The 26,517-nt window shown below is 41.0% G+C and overlaps 2 protein-coding genes across 3 annotated transcripts in view; both read right to left on the minus strand.

Moving 5' to 3' along the window:
- Positions 1-1,714, minus strand: part of acvr1c (activin A receptor type 1C) — a gene marked incomplete at both ends in the record, with an annotated part of 62,354 nt that extends 60,640 nt beyond the window's left edge. The window contains one exon of the mRNA XM_083908450.1: positions 1,606-1,714. Coding sequence (XP_083764576.1) covers positions 1,606-1,714 — 109 coding nt within the window. The remainder of the gene's footprint in view (positions 1-1,605) is intronic.
- Positions 468-22,930, minus strand: LOC310943346 (activin receptor type-1-like). 2 transcript variants are annotated; one of them, XM_083908893.1, is made up of 12 exons: positions 22,760-22,930; positions 11,875-11,948; positions 11,163-11,414; positions 9,545-9,817; positions 8,733-8,999; positions 7,524-7,729; positions 5,198-5,297; positions 4,241-4,387; positions 3,849-4,124; positions 2,793-2,990; positions 2,474-2,604; positions 468-2,385 (listed from the first exon to the last, which is right to left on the minus strand). In XM_083908893.1, exons 2-12 carry the CDS (start codon positions 11,939-11,941, stop codon positions 2,251-2,253), a joined length of 2,052 nt encoding a protein of 683 aa, XP_083765019.1. In that variant the 5' UTR covers positions 11,942-11,948; positions 22,760-22,930; the 3' UTR covers positions 468-2,250. The 2 variants fall into 2 exon arrangements, with proteins under 2 accessions (XP_083765019.1, XP_083765020.1); XM_083908894.1 differs by lacking the exon at positions 22,760-22,930 and having other exon boundaries at positions 8,733-8,997; positions 9,537-9,817; positions 11,875-11,944.
- Positions 22,931-26,517: the final 3,587 nt, after the last annotated feature.

Raw genomic sequence — 26,517 nt, forward strand, 5'->3', positions numbered from 1 at the left:
AGTGTGACTAATATTAGACATTTGCTATTTAGCACAGAACACCACGGAAACCTAGAACTGCTGCTGGTGGAGTGAGTGTCATTAGTATTGCAGCCAATTGTGGTCAGAGACCAAAGTGTCATGTCAACATCAACACAATTCATACACAAGATCCCAAGCTATTATGCAATTAAAGTAATCATCAGAATAAATGTCACTTAAAACCACCGGCAAGTACCATGAATAACTTCAGGATTCTTCAGGATGACGCAAACTGACAACAGCATCAAGACAAGTGAGACAGATTAAATATTTTTTTTCTATTTAATTCATATAAATCACTAATTGATATAAAATGTTAAAGAAATAATAATAATAATAAAAAAAAGCTGAAGTTTGACTTCATTTACTTGACAGTGCACGCATTAAGACAACAATGCACGCGTTAAGACGACAGTATACAGGCTTTACAGGCTTTACAGGCTTCACTCACTCACTCACTCACTCACTCACAGGCCTCTGGACAACACGAGTTCAGTGTCATCTAGCAGATATTTTATTTGTTCTTTTTTTTTTAGTGTTTGTGTCTGTAAAGCTGAAGAAACAACAGGTATACGGTATAATTCAATGTAAAAAAAAAAAGAAAAATCCATGGTGATATACAAAACGACTGCAACGGGAGTACCTTTGTGATGGACGAGTGAGGAAAAAGAGCAGCGCCACTGACAGCTGTACAGCTAGAATGTTGAGAAGGATCGGCGAGATCCTGAGAAACTTGTTCTGACCGCATTGTAAACAGGAGTGCATGACACCACAAAGTAAAACACTACATGCTGTGACCCTGAAGCCTTGTTTATACTCGCGTGAGGCGACGTCAAATGTCAATATGCTGTGGACCGCGAGGCATGTGGATAAGCCGGGAAGTCAACAAGAAGAATATTTCCTCGAAATAGCGCCTGCTTTAGATGCATATTATACATTAGTGGTTACATCAGAGTACACGAAAGGCTATATTCAGGTACTAATGCAGTGTTGACCGGTATTTGCTGTAACAGTGTCCGCTATGAATAACTTTGTTTAAAAAATAACTTATGTGAACCACTTTTTACATTATTTTTTTTAAACATTGTCACCTTTTATTTACACTAGCATTTTAATTATTATACGGGGAGCCACTTTTTAGGGGCGACATATCATTGCATCCCAATTCACAATATATATATATGTTTTGACAAAAGCAGTTCTAAAACACCTAATATTATTTTTAACAAGATAAACCAGCCACTTAAAGGCGACATATTTTTCATAAATAAATCACATTTATTTGATGTATGTTTTATCCTGTGACCCATCTGAGGGTCCTGACCTTTAAGTCTGACCGATTTACACACGTCTTCATCTATACTCTTAGTCCCTATAGTTTTCTAATGCTATTTGTTGAACCAATTACAAGTATGATGCTGCTCATTGACCCCGTCTTGTCTTAGTCTCACTTGTAAAAGAGATTCTGATCTCAATGTGACTTCCAAGTACAAATAAAGGTTAAATACGTATAAGAATACCATCTAATATGCTGTAGTAAAAGAGATAGTGTCTGTACCCCAAACAGCCTTTGATAATGCTGACATCGGACTCCTGCCCCGTGTTTGTCAATCGCTCCTTTAAAGTAGACACAAAAATTCAGCGCTGAGAACTTTTGGATCCATAGCACACCGAACAGTTCTGAAGACTTCATTTCTGTCCACAAACCCTTGCGCCGAGTATAAACCAGACTTTAGTGTTTCAAAAAGTATGCTGGGTAAATTGGCAAGCTCAGTTGGCAAGTTGACTTCTTCTCCAAACCAATCCACGATAAATCAAAGGCAAACTGAAGTACTATAATGAAGAGATAACGTGATGCTGCTAATATGTTAATGATATTTTCCAAACTAATAAAAAAAAAAATGTAGTTCTAACAAATACAAGCCTACTGAAATGCCCAGGTAACCAGTTTCTTCCTTGAAGAACGTTCCTAACAGTGTTATAATAAGTGGAGTAGATATTTTCCTATTTTCCAAGACCACTGGCAGTCTCAGGAATGCCCGGTAAGCCATCTTTGGATGCCAAAATGTGTCCTGCCAAGTGTTTCAAAATAAATATCGGTCTGTACCACTATAAGGGCACTGATCCTATCAAAGTCTTTTGATTGTTGAGATTTCTCGACACTGGTCCACCCTCATGATGTCTTTAAAGGCCTTTAGTGTACGTCTGTCTCATGTTCTCAAGGCAGGCTCAAATGTCTGTTTTGATTTTGTCCAGAGAGTTGTCGATCTTTGTCAGAGTCTTTTTGATGCGCAACGCTGTCAATCTGGCTGATGGATTCTGGTACCAGCACTCCTTCATGAGCTTGGCCATGGAGGATAAAGTCTGAAAGTGAATTTGGAGAAATACATCGATGAGCTTTTCTTCTGGAGAGCAAAATCATTGACTTGCAGGGTTGAAAATATTGACTTACAGGGTCTGAAAACCATCTATTCGGGATGTTGGGCCTCTGCTGATCCACACACACAACTTTCTTCATGTCCTCAAAACTGGGATCACTTGGGACCACGTCGTGGAAAGGCGGCTTGTAGTCCTCGACAATGCCTGCGAGTACAGAAGAACATTCATGACTGGAGTCAGATCTCTTCAAATAAAGCAGTCGAATAGTAGTAATACTGACAACTGATGAACATAGAAAGACATTAAGGTGTATAGACATCAGATTATGAGATGATTTATTTTTTTTAAAAAGCAGATACGGAGGTGTGTTTGCGTTCGTAAAACACACTGACCATTGCTGACTGTTCTTCTGGCGATCTCCCACAGGACGAGGCCCAGAGCCCAGATGTCCACTCTCTTGTAGGACTCAAAACAGTCCATCTGGATAGAGTCGTCAAGGACCTCGGGGGCCATGTAGCGCTTTGTGCCCACTTTAGGGTTGTTGCCCACATCCAGCTCGTTGGTGTCTTGAAAATGCATTACTGCCAGACCTAATAGGACAACACAGAGACTTTTAAAGATCCCCTTCCAACACACAACCCATGCACTTCAGCACCAAAAAAACATCATCTAACACTTGTGATAGTTTTGTGAAAGTCCATTATCAGCTTCCATTAAGCAAATGATTTTGACAAAAACACATTATGAGCAGGTTTAACACTGAATTACTACTTTGTGTGTAGGATGCACTCACATACAACAAGTCTCCTGGGAGACAAACAACTGCTGCCATATTCGTCAGGACGAGAGAATGCGTCATCCGGAGCAGAATTTATTACATCGCTCTTGTAACCATGTCAAGCCTGTTATGGCTTGTACCTGAAAGTGTATTCAAGTACCTGCTGAGTGAACATAGGCTTATTGGATGAAGTAGCCCGAGTTCTTCTTAAATTAGTTTCGGTTAAGGGCTGAGAGGTTCATTTAATAGCGGGTTGTTCTTCCAGCATTTACAAAAATTATGGTGAGAGGAAAGATGCGAGTGGAGTGACAACACTGCAAATGCAACTCTCATGCAAATCCCACAAACAAAAACATTAAATTAGCAATTTTTGTAGCTTTACTGTTATGGAAATTCACACTGTGGTGTTTTATTTAATGAGAACTATTTAATTTAATGGTAATATGTGTCGTGCGTCCTTTAATAAATATTTGCCTGACATTCAGCAACACTCTGTAAATGTTTGTACACTTCTGGTTCCTCCAATAGAAGTTATAAATGTTTGCATACCTAAATTATGAATGTTTGTAGTAACTGGTGCAACTTAATGATATATACATGAAAAAAGAGGTGAGACAATGTGCAAAAAATATGACAACATAGAAAAATAAATACAATTAAGTATTCTCACCAAGGTCAGCAATGCAGCACTGTCCATTCTTTTTAACCAATATATTTTTGCTCTTGAGATCTCGGTGGGCGATGGCCGGTTTGCCCTGAGTGCCGAAGATCTCCACATGGAGATGTGCCAGGCCACTGGCGATGGAGAGTGCCATGCGGAGGCAGCTGGATGCGTCAAGGGTGCTGAGTTGAAGGTAGTCGTACAAAGAGCCCATCTCATGGAAGTGAGTGATGAGCCACAGCTGAGTGCTGGAGTTCCTCGAGGTCATGTCCGAAGCTATGAAGCCTGTGTTTACAGATATAAATGGGATAAGTCAACTCAATGCATATGATGCTTTGACACTGACATTTTAACGAACATGTTTTAAGGATTTAAAGCGTCCGTGCAAACCCCGTACATACCAAGGATGTTCTCGTGTCTCAACAGCACCGTGTTGTAGATCTCAGTCTCTCTGAACCAGGACTTCTCATCTCTGGAGGAGAAGATTTTGACAGCAACACTTTCCCCCTGCCACTGACCCCGCCACACTTCACCATAACGGCCCTTACCTGCAAGACAAAAAGCAAATGGACCAAATTAACAGACAGAAACCAAGCATGTTTTCACTTTTTACACTTTTTCATAGTTGTTATATTTTGATTGTATAGTGACTTCAGGTCACTATTGGAAAAAAAAGTGGCATTTGTGGGTGAATGTGTTTTAATTGTATTGCCCCATAGTGGCCATAAATAAATTCATACAGACTTGAAGAAGGGAAGCAACAGACACTGTAAGTGGTGTAAGACAATGAGTTAGCCTCTTATTGCAATACGAGTTGACCTTGAACCCTGAAGACAATGACAACATGTTTATGCCATTGGTAAAAGACACTTAACACACCACAACTCATCAAAAGTCAAGTTTGGGCAATTTTGGTCTCAAGGGACATCATTGCTGGAACTATTGCACATTTATGCTGGCTCAGTCTCAGAAAAACACAGCCCTCATCCATTTTGCAACCAAAAAATGTGCTTCAAACTGTTGTTTTTTTGTGTACAAAAAGTACTTGTTTTGCATGTATTTAATTAACTCTGAAGATCTACCATGAGGAGGCACAGGAGAATGAATCATCATCAGTAAACGTACACACAAAAAAGTGGGATCTACAGAATATCTTTCCCATTGACTTGAATAGGAAGAGAACCATTGACATGATATGCACCACTAGAAAAACTGTATGTTGAATGTCTGACATGATGTTGCTTAAGCTCTGAGGCGTAAACTGAGCAAGGACCACCTTTTTTGCGGAAAGCAACTTATTTAAATGAATGAGAAGGCTATTATAGATTTAAAAAAACAGCCATGACCAGGATACTTACCCACACACTCATTGAGTGTAATTTGTCGAGCAACAGTTCTCTGAACAAGGAATGGAAGTCCGGAGCCACTACCAGAAGTGCACGAATGATCCAGTAAATCCTGGGAAAGAGAAAGACAGAAATAAAGACTACATTAAGACTTGTGTATTTGAATGTGCGTCATCTAAATGAAAAACCTTTCCAAAAGAATCTTGTAGCTTGTCATGTTTGGCTCAAGGCTAAACATGACGAAATAAGGAGCTTGTGGGACGGATCAAATACTAATACAGACAGGCGTCCTTTGATGTGGCACCCACAGGGGATGGACGGGTATAAGCTGAGTATTTGTGTGTGTCACTGCTGGAGGTGCAGAGTGCCCCCTGCTGAGTAAACATCAGAAGTGCTATCCCCCTCCCTCATGACTGGTGTGGGTGCTGGCGATTTGATCTAATCCATCAGCCAAATCCAGACTCCAAAACAGGTGCATTGCTGCTGAGCCTTTTATTTTTATCTCTGCTCTAAAGTGTGCAGCACACTGGTGCTGCCACAGGAGGGCAGTACACGTCCACAGAGACAGGAGCTGCCGAGCAAAGACAATGACCGCACACTGACAAAAAAACAACAGAGAGCGGCGATGCTGAGAGACTATTTGGAATCGCAACACAGGAATGAAAGGCAGATGCCACAAAATGAATGATGAGCTACTCTGCAGAGAGAGCATTGTTTTTAGGGAACATATATCTGGACAAGGCTGTTAGGCAGCAGAGCAATCAGAGCACTGCAATATTCACAGATGACTTCTGGGCAGCAGACTGCAGAGGGACAGGCACATGTGGTTCAGTGCGATTTGCTTTTCGCAGCTAAACCACGGTTGCTAATAACATTTCTCATGCTGCTGCCAGGCACTTTTTAATTATGCTGAAACAAACGTTCTGCTGCTCCACGTTTGGACCCTTCCGTTGCCAGGAGTACTGATGGACTTTGGAAAGCGCTTGAAAAAAAGCCAAAATAAACAATTTCTCTCGGCACATGTATGACCATACACTAATTGGACATGGTACTTCATAAAGCTAATAAGTATGGGTTTGACAAGTTGACAAAGATGACAGCAAAGGCTTCCACAAATTAAAAAAAAATTACACTACAGTACAATAACATCTTTTATAACCACACGGTATCAGAAAATGGATGGCAACAGCCATGTATTTTGTTAGGGGACAAACTAGACTGTGAGCATACAACATGATTACACAGTGTGGGAGCCAATAAATGAGCTGGGTTGTCTTTCAAACTAAACGCTAACCACAGGACTCCACCTAAACTCTGGATCGGCTTAGCGGGCCTCAAAACACAAACCACTCTCAAGAGAACTTGCAGTCCACGGTTGAGTGGAGAGAAAATAAACAGCAAAAAGACATTCCTCTAACCAACTGGAAAAATGGCAGAGAAGATGCAAAACAAGTTGTACACGAGCACCACCCACACAGAGTTCAACTAAATTCAGGACTGTAACTTTCTCTGTACCAGTGTATATATGTTCATAACATTTACTGAAATAAAGAGGTAAGTTATGACATTTAACAAAAAATAAATAAAGGTCTACTCTTCACTGATTTGTGATTTAAATAGCTAAAAGAATGAAGAGTCTCATTTGACAACCATTTTGTTCAAAAGAAAAAAATTATGTCTGAGCAACTACAAGATGTCGTCAGTTTAGGGTTCGTGCCATGTTTGTTCCAATCACAGCACAGAAGACTTAGCTGTTGATAACAGTGCCGCCGCATGAATGCCTTGATCACAAAGCAGGATTAGAAAATCACAAAATAAGGAGAAGTCAGCACAATCCCCCCAAGTTAACACAACACATAATTTTAGAAGGGGTTTTCCATCCAACTTCCAGTACTAGTGCACACATATACATCTCAAGAGTTGACTTTAAAGACACACAACAAGTACTCAACCTACCACCCAAAATTGCAACACGGTGATGTGCTCTAACTATTTTGAATAATAGATGGGTCATTTAAAAATTAAAACACTATACAGCAACAAAATCTTTACTTTTTTCTGGTGCAGATGAGTGTTTGTTTAGTTAAGTGTTCAAATAAAACAGACAGACCTATCAACTGTGCAACCATAACGACAACAAAATGAAGTATTTCAAAGACAAAGCATATGGTTTGTATCTTCCTGGAAGTTGTGCACAAAGCCACCTTTGTTTAGGCTTTCATAAAACAAACACTTAAGATAACCTACATTTTCAAAATATTCTTAGCATCAGTTTTTGTAATGAGTGGGCGGCATTCTCTTGTGCTGATGGTTAACTCTTTAGTATTCCACTACTCACCGCCAGAGTGCTCTCCCCCACATTTGATGCTATGAGGCCATCAATAGTTCCGTATTCAGCATCTCGGGATGTTAACCTCTCCATTTGGTTGTGGTGAATGCGTCTGAACACCAGGATCGCGATAGCAGAGAGGATGACGAGGACGATGATGGGCGCCACAATGACAACAGTCAGTGTGGTCACACTGTAGTTTGGCAGCTCATCAGCTGTGAGGGTGGAGAAAGATTTAAAATGTGTGAAATTCTTCAGGGTCATTGATGTGGCCTATTCATATAACAAAATGTTAACTTTCTGACTATTAACTTTTTCTTTTGGCTGCAAATTGAGGCCGAGTACACGGTAGACGCTTGATGAAAAACGACAAAAGAAAAATGTGGTATATTGGATTCAATTCAATTTAAATAGCCTTTTAACTCTGACCAGACAACACATGCTGAGGCTCGATGATGCACATTTAAGCACTCTGCTGAGTTTCTCAGAACACCAGTTGAGGGTAAGAGTGCAAGCAAATCTCAAGCCTCAAGAACTGACCACCATTCACAGTTTCCAAAAAAAATTCCAAGGGAAAGAGTGCTCAGCTCTGCCTGCAGCATAGACAATGATCCCCTTTTCTCAACTCACATAATGAACTCTTTCTCCCAAATACACATAACTAGTAACACATTCAACAAGACGGTGCAGTTGAATGGCAGTGTCTTAGTGTGGTCTTTAGAAATGACGACAGTTACCTGCCTTCACTTCCTGAATGCAAGAGAGTCATTTTAGGTTCAAATATTCTTTCATGAAGAGAGAAAGTAGAGGTGAAAAGAGACAAAACAGTTCACAATAACTCTTTGTTTAGTTGCCTGCTTGTCCTTCACTCTCAGGTGGCTTCACACTCTTGGCTTGTGTCAGCCAGCTCTGACAGACTCCGAGAGGACAGGTGGGAAGTGGACCGTGACTAAATAATATTCGAGTTGCCCCGTCTGCCTCGTCACTTCTGTTTCATGGAGTGCCAGGAGTGAGACCGTGCAGAGGTGTACATCAGGTCGACACAGAACAGCAACGGCCAACTCATCAGGAAATTATATGTTACTTCTAAAACACAAGCAATGGCTGAACTACATGGTGATTCGCATTTCCATTGACACAAACAGATTGAGCCCTTGAGCGTCACAGTCGGGAAACAAACTGAATTTGTGTTGCATTTAGGGAAGTATAGAACTGTACCTTTGACAGGCAACTCCACAGTGCTGTTCATGTTACACAGGGGCCCCTGGCAGCACTCCACAATCTGGTCCCTGGAAGGTGGGGTCTTACAGGTCAACGTGCTCTGCTCGTAGACTTTAAAACAGCCCTTCTGGTACACCAAGGAGCCTCCGTTGACTGTCAGAGAGGAGAAACACTGGTGGCCCATGCAGCGATTTCCAGTTTCACATGAGGTGCCTTCACATATGCACTCATGTTCCTGTTTAATCAGGGCCTTCACCTCCTCCTCTGCAAAGATTCAGGAAGAAAACAAGGTTAGTATTTAACAAGTAAACACTCAGTATGCGTCGATATAAGAATGATGGTGTTTACAAAGTGCAACTGCAAAGAGAGTTTCATAAACAAAAAAAAAAGGGAATTATACAAGAGTAGTCAAAGTTCTAACAGTGCTGATTAAGCCTAACAATGCCACACAACTTTTTCATTATAACAATGCTGACATGAAGTGATTTGTTTTCTGTCAAGATAGATGGAGGCAATAGCAACTCTGCACTTGCAAAGGCTGGAGTATGAAGCCCCAACAAAAAGTCTCAGAAATGAATTCTACAACTAAAAAAAAAACAGCCGTTTCATGGTTTGATGGGATAAATGCTCCTTGCTTGACAGATCCTGGTTTCAGATAAAAGACGCAGCATACACATGATTACTAATGACTAGCAGAATTATAACAAGACACCCCAAGTTATAACAAGTATACACACAAATAACTAAGTAACATAAGGTCCATCACAAACAGCAGCCAAGACAATGGTGTACAATGTGTACAAAGTCACCTTTTCCAGGAGCTTGCACAGTGACGTTCATGTTACACAGATGGCCCTGGCAGCACTTTATAACATGGGCCGATGAAGGCGGTATGGCACAGGTGGTTCTGCCCTCCTCGTTGTCCCTCAGGCAGCCCTTCTGTTGGACAGCCACCCCATCAATCATCTTCAGAGAGGAGAAACACTGCTGCCCTGTGCAGCGACGGTCACGCTCGCACACGCCACCCTCGCACACACACTCCTGGTCTCTGAGGACTGGTCTGCCAGCAGACAGTTCTGTATCTGATAACAGTAGAAAGAGATATGGGGGAAACCCATTAGAGCAATACCATTAGTATTCCATTAAATTAAATGGCATTCTCTCAGTTCAGAAAACATGCAGGTTGAAAATGACTGTGTTGGCCAGCTATTGAAGAGGCTGCTGACGTTTAAATTATCTGTAACCGAATATAAAATTAGCAGTTTTCTATGGCTGTTGGAGAACTCCCAAACATTTCCCGCCAGCTACACTTGTGATTTCTTCGTATGCACTGATGAAATTAGATTAGATATAATTTGTTAATTATATTGTGTCATCTTTTCATCAATTTGTTATTCAAAATTAAATACAAACAGGTATCCTGAGTTTTATGTGACACATTTTTAGAATTGTGTCTGGTGGGAAAATAGATCATAGTGAGACATGATTTGGTATTATGCTTTCCATGAAATTCCATTATCTCATGTGCATATATTTGGCCTCGCGTTATGTATTGATCCAGTCGATTGTACGTTATATGGTGTTATTTTAAGTGGCAACCAGTTGTGACGGCACAGGAAGCCTCAAGAATCGATCGGGATTTGGCAACAAGTGTGCAACCCAGAGTTCATAGGCATCACCTGCACCTGGGTTCTTATTGGACAATACCAGCAGTCAATCACACTGGTGCCCACTCGTATGTGCTGTGCTTTATCATCCATTTTCATCTATGGTGGAACAAAATTGGCATCATGGGAATGACTGAGAACAATAACTCACTGGGAAAGTGTTAACTGTGAGATGTTATAAATCAAGTGAGAAGTACTCATTTCCCCATAGACTTCCAACTTCAAATGGAGTTCTTTAAGCAAAGTCGACCTGTAATGGCTATTTAATATATTCTAATTTCATGGTTGGCATCTATATTTTATATGTGGTCTATAGGTTTAATGATTTTAACCACAGTCATGATATAAATAGAGCTCATCTTGTTGACTGCCTAACAAGTCAAAAAATGGTCATCGATATTATTTCCCAACCTTTAGGAAAGATAGCACACAACATATGGACAATATATTTACCTTGATATGATATGAAGAGAGAGGCTGTGGGTAAATGTTCTTGCCATCAACTGGCTATTAAAAATCTGCTTGCACTTCATCACTTAATGAACATTATTGCCTCTGTACTGAATGCCCTACTCTATTGTTTTGCTGCTGTTCTTAGTGTCTCAATGAGATCATCCATGAAAATTAAAGTTGAGAAATATATAAATGTATATATATCATTCACTTGAGGGTATGAGTTTCATGAGAATTTATAGGAAAATTTTTTGAAAATTCTATCCAGGGCATTTCTCTCACAGTGTTACAAATACTAATAGCTCACCTTTCACATGTGATTCCAAGGAGACGTTCATGTTACACAAATCCCCAGAGCAGCATTGTACCGCCAGCTCGGGCGATGGTGGGCTCCCACAGTGCAGAGACCCTTCATTAGCCACAATGCAGCCCTTCTGAAGGACTGATGTCCCATTCAGGATTGAAAGAGAGGTGAAGCACTGCTGGCCAGAACACCGGTCCACACTATCGCATGATGATCCATCACACAAACACACAAAGTTCCTTACACTGCTCTCACCTGCAAAAAAAGAAAGACAATATAGATATATATAGTACACTGTATATAAGGAGTAGGTATGGGGACAAGTGCCTAAAAAGTCCACTTTCCACTGCATTCCACCACCATTGCAGTTGTTTAAAAATAACACTGAGAGACAGTGGAAAAGAGGGAGACAGACAGGGGGAGGTGATGAGAGGAGGGAAAAAATGTGTGAACATTTGGTCTGTGCATGTAAGACACTTGACGGGGGAAACAAAAATGGGAACATTATATTTGCACACATTTTAAGACAATATGTAGCCTACTGTACTGTAATGAGGTGGATAGCTTGGCAACATAAAACGCTATGATCTGATGTAGCAAGAGTCGCAAATTCAACCAGGTCCGGCCCATCTGTGTTAACCGAAACCTATCCTCCCTTTAGGTCTAATATTTCTGAGACGAATATGCTGAGAAGGTGGAAGAGGGTGAGACTTACCCTCCAAGCTAGAGCAGGGAATGACCAGGACTATCAAAACCAAGAGAAACATGTCGCCAGCTGTCATTGTTGACCTAGAAGAGAAAGAAAACAAACACAAAACATGAACACCAAGACTGAGCTCGGCTGAAATGGATGTGGTTAATGGATGTGTGATTAGTGCCACTCGAACAAAGTCAGCAATTGGGTGTGAAATAAAGGATGGTGATATTTATATTATGCTTTAAAATACCTTAATCATCAAATAATTCAGCGACAACTAAGACAAAGAGAGCAATATCAACAGGATTAGCTGTCAACCTATGCATATTATTGAGAGAAATTTTCAAGCCGGGAGACCTTCTCTCTGAAAAAGAGTCAACTTCAACTTTAAAATACTCAAGTAAAGTGGGTCCCATGCCTTCCTGTTGTCCTAGTAACAAGGCATTGACTGGCAAGCAATGGGGAAACTGGTTCTCTCCTATTGGCTGTGCCTTTGTGTGTGCATGTTTCTGTGTACGTGTGTTGGAGGGACAGACTGCTTGGCAGTGAGGGGAGAGAGGCAGACAGACATGAGAGGAGGAGGAAGAGAAAGAGGAGCACAGCGGGGAGAATGAGTGTGGGTGCCCAAATACTATCATTTAGAGACCTGGAGACATCTTATCTTTCAATATTTAATGTGTCTCTAGCAGCATCAACATACGGTGTGTAGTTGGCGTTTGTTTGCTCTGGTTTATCCAGTGACAGATTTGAGAGCAATAGTTTAGCTCACATTGTAAACTCTAGGGAGGAAAAAGGCCTCTAACGACTCATTTTATTAAGATAATATGTCAGTTTTGTGGAAACATCATAGCCTGGAGCGAGACCCGTTTATGCAATACTGAGCACAAGGGGCCGTTATCTTGGCAGCATGTGTGTGTGAGTGTATGAGCCTCAGTGCATCTGTGCCACTGATAAATACCCCAGCACCCCCAGCTAATTCCACCCCCCTCAAGCCTTTGTGCCCATCTCCCAGACATTAATGATTAAGCATGTAGTGTTCGAATTAGCCCAATGGCTGCATCTGTACAGACCACTCACACACAGACTGCATGCTGCTACCTTAATCGGAGCACAAAACAGAGGCTGCCACACAGAGATAATCGGGAGCTCTGTCGCCCCCCCTGGATAAGGGGGAGCACCAGTGGAGGCAGGGGGCAGGAAGGCTTGAGGCAGGAGGTGTAACCACGGGCAAGTGGGGGGCAGTGGGTCAGAGAATGACAGTAAACAGGGCCATGGAGAGAGAGAGAGAGAGAGACATGGGCTAGACTGGGCTGAGGTGGGCTAAAGGAAAAGAAGTGGGACACGGAGGTGTCTAGTGTCAGCACCCACGGGGACAGGGGGAAGAAGGGCACCATGCTGGCAGTGGACTGGGCTGTTGAAAAGCTAGGAGGCAAAAGGAAACAGGACAAAGAGATAAGCAGGGGAGTGAAAGACAATAGTCTGGAGCCCTTTGCTTAGACCCTAAATAAACTGGTTTTGTCTGACTAGTCTTCTTGTTATTGACTCATATATCATTCATGTAGAAAGCCAACAGAGAGCTGAATATCCTCACACCAGCTGGCAGATCAATAACTCACCTCAATTAACTAAGTAGGGCATGTCACAGGGCTCCACTTCATGGCTTCAATTAATGTAGGTAAATGATTTGCTGCATTTTTCATTTTTGTTTACATTTACAGCTGCGAGACACTAACAGGCATTGAAATAATCTCTGTCTCAATTCATCTCCCCCACGCAAACGTTTTGTATTGGCTCAATACAAAAAGCAGTGAGCCATACAATTATTATCAAGCAGCTATCCATGTTATATGTTTGTTGTATGTATACAGTAAACCTTTCAGCCTATGCAATGCAAACATGTGGTTCCCACACTGTAAAATATACAGTGTTGATTTATGGAAGCACAGAAAAATAAAAGGAAACTGCTCCACATCTAGCAAAGACATGAGCCATGGTTAGCCGGTGTCATATATCATGAATTAAGCTAACGGGTTTGCCTGATGAGTACATGGCCAGGACTAGTTCTGATACTAGAAACCTCAGACAGGATTCTTGGGAAGGCGAGAGGCAGGGCTAGCATTTGCAGAACCAAATGTGTTCTGCATGTGAACGTGAGTACGTGTATGTTGCAGCCGTCTATCCTTGCATATTGAATTCTCTTGCAGTCTTCTGCAGTGTATCTTCACAGAGCTGACATCCTGCCAATGGTGTGATCTTATTTCCCCCCACTATCTGTCTCACCCACCATCTTTCCCTTTATCCCCTCTTCCTGTATCATCTAATGTGGCGTTGTAATAGGCAACCACCACATGGTAATTATAACTGAAGCTGAAAATGTTCACGTTTTAACGGAACTAACCATGTCATGGGTCTGAGTAAACTTTAATACAAACACAATTTTACAAAAGCTTAGAAAGAATGGCCTGATCTTAATATACTGGTTAACACTGAGAAAGTGGTGATGGTCAGTCTGACTCTTTCAGTGCCTTCCTTTATTCTCTGAAGGTCAAGCTGTTTTTATTGGTTTTCATTTCAGTGTATTTCTGTAAAGTAGTGGTAGAAAGAAAGAGCTACAATAATGGTGCTACGTCCACATTATTCTGATTTCATTTAAAAACACATCTACTATAGTTTTGGATTTGGTATCAAGAAACTGGTAAAATCCTCACTGGGCAGTACTGAAATATCAATAACCACCTGGGGAAACGGTGCCACCATCAATATTTATGTTGTGTTTATTCTAAATTCACAACAAATGGTTGGCAAACAGCACATTTTGCTGTGATGCTGTGCTATTTAGCTAATTAGCTCAAGAAAGTTTGGGTTACATTTGGTGAAAAAGCAGTGACTTGTAACTAGGGATGCACCTAGATCACTTTTTTTCTTTATTTTTAGTACTTGCCAATAATACCAGTACTCACTGTCTCACTTTCACTGTGAATGAAATACAAAATTAGATAATATTGCTGTTTAAACATGTCGCCATTCCTTCTCTCATGCTGTGTTTCCATCATGGTACAAGTCAGTTTGGTACAGTACGGAACGGTACGGAACGGTACAGCCCTGGGTCAGGCTTTTGTTTTGATCGAGTTGAACAGTACTTTTGCTTGGTAAGCCAGGTGTGGGCTGTGCCTGATGGCCGCAGCAGCGAGAAACCTAGCATGACAATGCACGATGACATCATATTTTCAAAATGGTGACACATTGGCTTATTGCCGCACACCTGCTCAGCAGACTTGAATTAGTTAAGGGGTATAAGGTCAGGTGCAGCAGTGTAAGAGCAGTTTATGAATACAAATGTGAGTACACTGGGGCAGCACCGGACTCAATAATGGTATATGCCTACATCTACAGTATACAGTTGCAAGTAAATGGGGTATCATTGTAACCCTTTAATGAGCACTTCACTGAGAAGTCGAGCAGAGCTAAAAGTGATTAGACAATGATTGTTAAACATGACGTGCAAATCAGACTCAGAAAAGAGAACTCAAAAAGACAATCATCCTGTGCTGTGCACATTCCCAAAGACTTTATACTTTGTTGATGAAGGATAAACGATTTGTTGATTATAAAACTGACCCAATAGCATACAAAACAGATTTGGTTTTGGGTGGTTTATTATTTTTGGTTTGTTTTGTATTCAGGTCAGGGGGAAGGAGAAAATGACAGAACACTACTCTGTCTGATGAGCATGGTGTATCACTGAGGTTGAGCTGGGAGGAGGCTCGAAGCTCTGCAGGAGCTGCTGAGTCATCATGCTGGCAAAGAGGGAGACAAGAGGTAGAATCTGCGTCTGAGCTGGCAGGCTGGCACAGTTACCATGGCACAAATAGCCTGCGCACCGAAGAAACTGCAGCAAACTGCAGGAGGGAAAGGGAGGAAAATGGCAAAGACTGGGGCAATGCAGAGCCTGCTGTTCTTGTCCCTGTCCCCGACCCAGACAGCCAAAGTACCAGCATGCCATCAGGGACACACAGATGGCTTGCTCCTAGGTGGCTGTGGGTGTAATATAGACCTGAGGGCAAAAGCCGTTCTCTCTGCAGCAGCCTACTTTCATATTCACACTACTACTCAGCAAATCCACACATTCAACTTTCTGCCTGTATGCAAATACAAAACTTTTTGTAGTGAAAACTGCACACACCTTTATTTTTTTTTCTACTTGAAAATTAGGACATTACACATTTCATACTGTGCTGGAGTCGAATGTAAAATAAAAATGAATCCTCTCTTCAAGGGCAGGGGTGCAAACCAATGCTGAATTGAAATTAAAGCTTGCAATCCAGACAGCACTGCTGCACTAAACCTGGATTTTCAAAGTAAATTACTATTTTAGAATGTACCAGCACTTTCCTGCGAGTGTCTGAGGACATAACCCCAAACCACACTGCGACCTCTAAAATATCTTGAATCTAATTTATCTACGACAAGTGTGATTAGTCCTGTCATCTAGTGGCAAGATTGCTTTGTGTTTGGCATTTGGCTGAAGGACCCTAAACACTGTGAGATCACAGCAAACATGCGGGTTCATGCAATGACGGTCTAAATAAAGTCTTGGTAACAAATCTGTGTCAGGCTGCACTATATCGGTTTTGGGAGGTGCCGGCTTGTGTGGTGGATGTCTGACGAAATGTAGGCGGAAAAAAATAATGTTTTAAATTAAATGCAAAGCATGTTTTGACCTGAGCAGTGGCACCTTCAGTTTTGTTTTTATTTATTTTTTAACTTAAAAACTGCACTTAATGTTGCATTTGCCATTCTATTCTGCATCATTAATAGTACATTTCTATTTCAGTTCCTGATCTTTTTTAGAGGCAAATCCATTGTGAGATTTTCTATAGTTGCAAACTGGGGCTATGTTTTAGGATAGTCACTTTAAAAAAAAAAAAGTTTGTCATTACACACACAAAAAAACAGAAAAACACAGTATTTGACCAACACCAAATGTAATTGGAGACATCTGTCTTTTCTTCCTGCTGTGATCCCACCCAACCTTCCACCTCTGCAACAATCACCCCCAATTTAAGTAAAGCATTTCTGAATTGAGTGATTACTATCTGTTCTATTGTATCTTTAAGTGATTTGTTAGCAGACAGGACAAGATTACTGCTGGGCAACAGTTGTGAGAAAGACGGGGGATACTTGAAGACAGAAACAAAGACTGATGGTCTGGGAGAGTCTAACCCACAGACAATTGTTCTGTTTCGTGATTATGTAGAAACTTTGAAGGTTGTTTGCACAGAGAAGCACAACACAGTAAAATTTATGGACAAGATTTCTGTGGCTCTCGTTAGATTTATGGTAGCTTTGTGTTGTGTGAAGTCTCGTGAGACACAACTCCTCAGGTTTTACAGCATTTGTGAAGTGTTTTACGTAATGGTCACCATAGCAATTAGACATTCATTTTCACACAGCCATCAAAACATCTGAAACGGCCAATTCAAATACTGTCCTTATGGCCCTGAGCTGTGTTTGCCAACAGAGGAATGCACAAACATTCTCCCTCCAAAACGACCATCTCACAAAGTTCACTGCTCTGGGGCAGTGCTTTTCTCAAAAGGACACCTTGATTTGTATCCCTGTCCATCGTTGTAATACATTTCCATCCTCATGAAAGGAGTAAATCAGGCAAACAATCCCAGGAACTGAATGTGCCGATCCTCAAATCTTAGGAAATATTTAGACCCGATAGATTCTGGTCTCTATCTGGGCAGAGACAGCACTACAGGATTCAGAGTTAGCCGACAGCCCACATACATCGACCAAACCATTCACCACTGTGATGATAATCACTCAGCAAACAACTTGCAACAAAACAATGAATGTGTTAACAACACTATGGTCTGTAGCGTGACTGACCTGCGACACTTCATCCTGCTGCCAATGGAGTCTTTATGGTCAAGAGTTTCCTGGTCTTCCAGGGAGGAGAAACTTCTAAAGCCCAATTTATTCTCCTGCGTAAAGTGCTCTGCGTAGGTTACGCAGAGTCCTCTGCGTCGACGCAGAACCTGTTGTAGAGTCTCTGGGTCGTCTCTGGCTGCACGAAATATTTTTTAAGTGTCCGTCACTCCGTCAAGGGACAACGGAGACGGCAAGAGCTGCGATTGGTCCTCAGGACAGGCCGAGCGAAGCTGCTCTGTGCCGGCTCACAGTGAGCACCAAGCGTCCACAGAGGGCGGAGCTGAACACCGCTGAACACCGTCGACTTCGTCGCTGCCGAACTATAAATACGTCATATCTTAACACACACAGCACATGTTTAGACTCTAAATGGCCAATTCCTCGCCTCAAATTATCTTAAAACTGTGTTCCGGGACACAGAAAAGTGACAAACGGCCACTGTTTCAACAACAACAGTCTTCCTCCCTCGGACGCCATTGCTCACTGTAGCCAAAAGCACAACAACCTTGCGCAGCGACCCCTACTGATCGGGCGGGAAATTGCAGCGCCTATCCGTCACCACGACGCAGAAGTATAAAGGCTCGAGTGGTCTACGTGGCGACGCAGACGGATAACGCATTACGCAGTCGGAAAAGTATAGTGTGGCCTAAAGGAAAAAGACCAGTGATTAACAGTCTCTTACAACTTAGTTTTAAGCTCACAAATAAGGAAGTGGGATAGAAACTGTTCATTTATATTTAGGGCTTGGTAGAATTTCTGTTCATCAATCTTATTTAGTGTGCTAATTAATGGGTCAATGGAGATTCTGATCAAGGTTAGATCTCTGATACCAGATGCTCAAGACGATTCAGCACATATAGAAAAAGGCTGAAAATATATAAGGTATTTGTTAATAAATTAAACAGATGTCCACAATCATTAAGCACAACAAATACAACATAATTTTATCATGTTAGTCTATGGGTTGGGTTCTGTGACTGGTGTTTTTCTTAATAATATAAACTAGGTTATTTTGGTCCCAACATGATAAATGTACTGGACTTCCACCTACCACCACCACTACTACTGCAGCTTACGACCCCATTACCAAGAGTCTTTCTCTACATTATTTTCAATTCATTGTCAAAATCACGGCACAAAATTAGAGCCAATATCTGGGACTGGGATGACCAGAGAGAGGCAGTAACAGAAACAAAGCCACAGCAGCTGAGCGATAAGAGAAGAGCACTGGAGCAAGTGAAGGGCTCATAAAATGTGTATTGCAGACTGTCTCCAGTGCAGTCTGGGGTTAGTGAGGAGAGAGGAGGGGAGCCAGAAGCACTGCAGAGCTGAGAGTGTGCGCGCATCTGTGCAGACAGTAGTGTCTCGTCTCCCCTCTCACTGTCTCCACCGTCTACATTTGGAAACTGAACAGAAGGAATCAATAAGTCTGTGCAGAGCCACCAGAAGACAAGGAACATGTAAAATGGCAGACACTAATTCAAGACTAAAATCTGGCAGATGCACAGGCAGTCTTTTATCTTGTTCTCTTTCTCCCTCTAACTTCCCGTGTCCTGCTGAGACTGCAGTGCCCACACGTCCCAGACAGCATTTCTGCTCATGTGCTTGAGCTGCTAAGTCTAATGATAATTATAAGGCTTATGATTTTTTTTTTCCCTTTGACTAAAAATAACATCACAGACAGAGAGTCCCTTTCTAGAAAGATCATCGAGTCGAAGCAAATTTAACCCAAATGCTGTGTTCCTCTGGAGCCTGCTGCCTCATCGAATGCCAGGTCTGTTGCTTGTAAAAAATTTCGAGTAAGTCAGCATGACACAGAGACACATACATCTGGCCAAAAGCTGAAGAAATATCGCCAAGGCTTGGGTTGGTGCTAACCAAATCCTGCTCTCTTTCCATGCTCCCTCCCCTTCCTTGAAAGCCACCTACATGGAAAAGCAGAGTCTCAGACTCGTGTTCAGACTTGAAGCAGTCTATCTTGGTCTCATAACTGCAGTTCTCTTGTTAATGACAGACTGTGTAACCTGATTCCTCACAGACATATGCATACACACATACACACACTCCACCCAACCCCCAAATGCTCTCTCAGGGTTTTCTGAAGTGAGTGCTTCCCTCTCACTCTACATTGTTCCAACCCAAAGTGCCAGATGCTTCTAACGACCAAATTACCGAGCTGAGAAATTATTGCTATTGGACATTTATGTCCCCATACCTAAACACCCCTTATATTGACAGAAAAACTTCAACAATTCATCAAGTGTCGACTTGCACAATAATGCTGTAGGACGATTGTACCTTTAATACCGAGACTCACCCCGATTTTATGCTGGTCAACACAATGTTGCCCCCAGTGTGTGATTCTGGATCGCATGACAGTGTTCTATATTGGAAGCCAAATATGAAACACAACAGTGTCTACATCTGTCCCACCATCCTGGAACATCTATGCCCATTTACAGAGACAGAGATACAGGCTTGTGACTACCTCCAATCTCACAGATCCCAGCTCTGCCACCCCCCCCCCCCCCTAATGCATGTTTACACAAAGAGGAAAGCTGGAATAAAATTACTATTTTACATTACTTAGGTGCCAAATATTGCTACAAACCCAGATTAAGAAAGTTTTAAGGCCTCTAGAACACCAAGAAAAATGTAGGTGTGTTTGGCCCATACCACTCCCATTGTTGGAAATACATGGTTAGACTCATGAGACATTGGCTCCTGAAACAATGACACTGAACCAAATCCAAACAATACACTTTTTGTAGACCAGGAGACAAGAAGGGGGAGGAGGCCAGTCACAATAGCAAGGTGAGTCAACACTATCATGCTGGGGCCTGTCACCTCCGCTTAGAGGAACAGGATCCCAGAGACTCCCCTGGAGTTGAACCATATCTCAGCCCAGACTGACTGACGTCCCTTTATCCGACCACTATCAACCAGACGCGACGCTTACAAGTGGCTGCGGATGCCAGGCTCCCACAATGAGGCTGGACCCCAGAGACTGGCCGGCTATGGGATTACGCTGTCCAGCTCATCAACCAACCACACAAACACCTCGCCATTAACTGCCACTTAATACAGCCACTCACCATGATGAGTAACTTCAAGTGTGATTTCTCCAACCCCAGCATGACCTCTTCTGTTATGTCTCTGACTGGGAAACATCAGTATCTCACAATCCATCGAAGGCTAAGGCACAACATCATCAACATTTTCAGTTGTTGTCGCTATCCTGTTTCAATTCCAAGAGGCGAATCCAGGCTGATTTATACCCATCATGCCAGACACTATAACTATAAACGTTTGCCTATCAGACTGTCATGCAAATGCTACAATGTAGGTATGTAATGTAATGTAATGTCAATTTCACAAAATGAACAAGTCAGCATTGAATAACTGTGACAGTTTAAAACTTTTTTATTTATTTATTTATTTCTATAGTATTCAAGGTGAAAACATTTTTTTTAATTGTGGAACTTCCAGGGGCTTTTAAATCTAAATTCCCCATGTCAAGAAATTAGAAAGTGTCACTGAATAACAATATTAGACAACAATAGACACTGCTGGGCTACAGTGACCCACCGACGAGGACTACAAAGTCATTTTATTCCTGGTTACTTGATATAAAATCTGTAAACAGTGGATATTCCCATTTCAACAGCAAACACCAATGCCCCCGACTCATCTGAACTATTGCTGGAGCCTGATTAGTATGTAGAAATGTATTTTTTGTTGGACCAAGGATTTAACACAATGAGTTGATTCTGAGAAAAACAACAGTTCAGTGTGAGACATTCCCATTCACACATCTTTTAATCAGCTCAATTATCTATTGAGTGTTTTTCAGCTAGCATCAACACCTTAGTAATGAAGTTTGCACCCTCTCATCACCATTTCCTGTTTGGGCCGATTGTTCCCCAACTCAGAATGTCTACAAATATTTTTGCCTCTTCTATGCAGAATACTTTGACGATTTTTTTATTAAAGTGTTTCTTAAATAGTAGTTTTAAAAAAAAATCAAATACAGCACAGACAACTTAAACCCACACAGAAAGCTCTCTAATGTCTTTTGGCTCTTACCCCCTGCAGGACAATTGTGATGTTAAATGTGCTCAGCATGAAATGATGAGACACAAGGAGGAACGACCCTCCCAAAGACTGTTTGCATGACAATAAACTCTCACAGGGTCTCAAGTAGCAGCAATGCTCAGAGCTTGATTTAATTGTTAAATTGAAATTACAGCAACAGAGAGAGGGGGCCTTTTAATTTGCAGGGTTGTTGTTGAATCACATTATAATTGCGTTGATTATATAAAAAAAAGATGTGCTTTAGTATAGACTTGTCTGACATTTGTACAGATTTTTTTTAAAACGGATACAGAGGAATATGACAAATTAATAAAAAAAATTAATGTAATGTTAGTAAACATACATTTAGAAAGTAAAAGAACAAATCCTGGAATGACTAGAAAAATAGGATTTTCGAGTCACAAACATTAAATATTAATTATTCTCTCCATTATCAATAGCAATTAATAGAATGTGCCACAATCAGAGCTTTTTATCGCGATAATATATCACATATCGTCCCATCCCTGCTGCTGTGGTCAGAGGAGAGAAACCATCACTATTAATCAACACACAAACCAGACCAACCTCTGTGACCCAGACACTACAAAATAACACGGTTTCCAGCGGGAAATCTAATCCTCTGCTCACTCAGCGTATTCACTATGAACAGAAAGTGGTGGATAAACTGTATAAAATGTGCCTCACTGTAAAAAGCAGTCGTTGAAAAGGCTCATAGGGAGACGACAGAGTTTCTAGTGAGAGAGCGTCACGAAGCCTTTTCCACGAAATCAGCAAACTTCTCCACGTCTGCACTCATTATACAGCACCGTCGGACAAACACACGCTGGTTAAAACGACATTTGAGACACGAAATGAGGAGACTTACCTTGACAAAGTGCTCTGACGAAGGCTCCGGGACTGACAAGGGTCGAACTATTCTGCCATCTCCCGAGAATTCACCGACAATACCCGGTTTGTTTTCCAAAGTCTGAGGAGCACAGCCTACATGACGCCAACATTGTCGCTGGCGGAGCCTCGGTGGGATAAAAAATTCAATAAAAAAAAGTGACAAATTCACTCGGTGTCGGGGTTTAAGGAAGATAAAAGACGAGGAGACATGTTCTCCGTTGCCACTCTTCACACATTAGCACCGTCTGGACTTCACAACTCGTTTCGCTGCGAAGGCAAAAAGCCAGAACTGCGAACTGGAGGAGGAAGTTAACCTCGCATCGATTACCTCAGAGGTAAGCGGAAACAGTGACGCACACGCTTCCGGCTAACCATTTCAAAATAAAAGCAAATATAGCGAGCGATTATCGGAAGACGATTTTAGCTATTTGTATTTATCTTAAAACATGTGTGGGGGACATATAACTGCATTATTTATTTTTTTATTTAAACAACACCTTTGAAAACAGAAATATACACGGTAAGATAAAACTGCAAAAGGACAAGATCACATAAAATGAGACAGGACATTTTAAAAACAAAAACAATAAAATCACACAAATAAATCCATAAAAGTAATTAAATTATTTAATGTCTAACCCAATCTGCATGTTTTTGGACAGTTGGAGGACGCTGCAGTACCTAGAGAAGACCCATGCACACAATGCAAACTCCACACAGCAAGGTCCTTGGTAAAACCGGGATTTGGACCTATGACCTTCTTGCTGTAAGGCAACAATGCAAGCCACTGCATCACCTTGTGGTTAGACTGGACAGACAAATCGACCTTAGGTGTGTGTGAGAATAAATGTCTGTTTGTTTCTGTATGTTTGCCCTGCTGTCAACTAGCAATGTTTATACCAGGTATAAAAACCACAATAATTAATGTGTTCCTTATGCCATTATTGTATTAATTAAATTGTAAATTGACTTGTAATTGATAAATCATTATTGATAAATAATTAAACATCTTGCAAGGACTTAGTGACTTATTAATTTTTAATTGCAGCTTATTAAAAGGACATAACTGCTATTGCCACTTGTCCTCAAGTGTAAGAGCAAATCATTTGTGTTTAATTTTGCTTTGTAATCAAGCATGTGATGCTATATAATATGTTATTTGATTATGTCATCTTTAATATAAAGAATACATAATCTCCTTAGTAACACAGCACTGCCTATTAGATGAGAAGCAGACAAACGGTATTGTAACTCCGTAAGGCGGTGGACCAAAGAGGATTGAGGTAGCATGGACACAGACTACCTCCAAATCCTCAAGATGACATCATGTCTATCATGACTTTAAACATATGTCATTAGCATCAGGAAGACTCAAACTCTCTCTGGAATAACCTGCTAGAATCTTTATTCTATATTTCTATTTTAGAAAACAAACATGATTAAATGACTAAAACTGGGGGGTATTAAATAACCAATAACCTACATAGAGCATTAAATTAATGGGTTACTTGAAATAAAGATAGACTAGTAATGTTTTTTTCTATATCACTTACAGATTTTGATTAAATTGTGAGCACTTATGGAGGGTGGTAAATGTATAGGAGGGCTATATGCACATGCACATTTTACTCAGTATATGTGTGAACATGTAAACATGTTACATGTTCAGTGGCAAGTTATATCAGCGTCAAGTAATCTTTTAGAGCTTATCACAGAAAACATGAGGATGTAATACAACCACTGAATAATAATCAGGCTACACAACAATTCCAAAATCTTGTAGAATGAATTTAGCATACCACTGTAAAAAAAAAGAAAAATATATATATATATACATATATTTACAGGCACACTGTATGTAAATGCAAAAATAAAATGGCAGCATTGTTTTCAATGGCTAAAGTTGCTACATATTTAGTAGGCGACTAACTGGATTTATTTTGGTCCAGAGCATATTTAAGAAGTAAAGTAGTAAAAATGTAACTAGTACACACTGACATTTTGGGTTTTGCAGACCATCAATGTTGTAGTTCTGCAGCTAAATGGCGAAACTGCAGTCACCCAATTCAATATGATCAGAACAACAACAAATTCAGAAGTATGTAGGTTCGTGTGGGCTCAAGATGGTGCCATTGTTCTGTGGTTGGTGTTTTCACAACTCACAGAAACAGTATTTAGGATAGGATAGGAACAATTCCAGAGATTATTATTTATAAGCCAGACAATATCAGTCATTTTGGATAAAACACAGGGAAAAATGACGGTGTGTTGTCATATACATACTTGATATTATGAATTTAAGCATTACAGTTATTTCAAATGAAAGCCAGTATTTTGTTACAGCACAATATAACTATATGATTGTTCGATACTGAAAAAGACATGTTCATCCAAGTGGCGTAGTCCGTACATTCACCATGTTTCTCCGTGTTGTTGTAATTGAGCAGGAGTAGCTCAGGCTGCACCACTCGGGTCAAAATGAATGACCCACAGAGCAGTGGCTTCTGGATCAACCTTTATGTTCACCTTTGGTGTTTGTTTTGTCTCACATGGCCCGTGTTGTGTGTGTGTGTGTCCCTGTACGTTTGGGGGGGAAATGTCATCGACTCATAAAAAAACAACAATTCTACAGAGACTAGGAAAGAAACAAGAATGACTGATTATGAAAAATAACAATGACCAGGCACAAAGAAGGCAAACACAAAATGGCTGCGGCTAAAACTAGATTACCTGCTCAGATGGATTCCACTGTTTTAATCTCTCTGGTTAATGTAAAAATAATAACAAAACATTGCATTATTCTTTTTGAAGGTACAGGAGAATGTCATTGATGAGAACCTCACTCTGAGTAATGTCAGGAGCATCAACTGCACAGCTAAGATAAACAGAGAAATGACCAAAGTCATTAATTTAGCCCAAAACACAGCAAATTCTATACACTTTGTCTTTTGGGTTGTTTATTACCACCCTGTATTTTATGGAAAAGTTAAAGGATTGTTAATGATCCTATACTCTACCTCCTTATTTAGTTGTTACATGATTAAGTTTTTGAACTTTTGGTTCAAGTTTTGTTTGGACATGGATGTTATTTACAATCCCAAAATGAACCACCATCATTTTGGGTTCACTGTTTATTGCAGCTGAATGGAGAAATTGCACTAACCACTCACCAAAACCACCACCACCCGCTCAATTCAGTGTGTGCATTCATGTGGGCACAAGATGGCGCTATTGTTCTGCAAACAAGACACGAGAACGTTTGAAAGAAGGTAACGTCACCCACAGACACAACAAACTCTAGTCAGGGGAAAAGGATAAGTAGAAACATTGGAGGGCAGACCCATAGATGTAAACCATGTTCTCAGCCTGTCGTTCATAACGGTAGGATGAATAACCATGTCAAATGCAGTATTGAGATCAAGAAGAACCAGAACTGAGCACCTTCACCGCCATCTTCTACCACTTTATCCTCCACATGAGGGTTACGGGGGCGCTGGTGCCAATCCCAGCTGACATAGCAGGGTTCACCCTGGACAGGTCACCAGTCCATCACAGGGCCACATTCACTCTCACACTCACACCCAGTGTTGTATAAAGTACCTCAAAGGGTAAAAAGTATCTTACCAGAAAATGACTTTGGTAGAAGTTGAAGCCACTATAATATTACTTAAGTAAACGTTTTGAAGTATATGATATTTAAAGGGGACATATTATGCAAAATCAACTTTTTAATCA

Source organism: Microchirus variegatus (assembly GCF_963457635.1).
Source record: "Microchirus variegatus genome assembly, chromosome: 22".
Taxonomy (NCBI): domain Eukaryota; kingdom Metazoa; phylum Chordata; class Actinopteri; order Pleuronectiformes; family Soleidae; genus Microchirus; species Microchirus variegatus.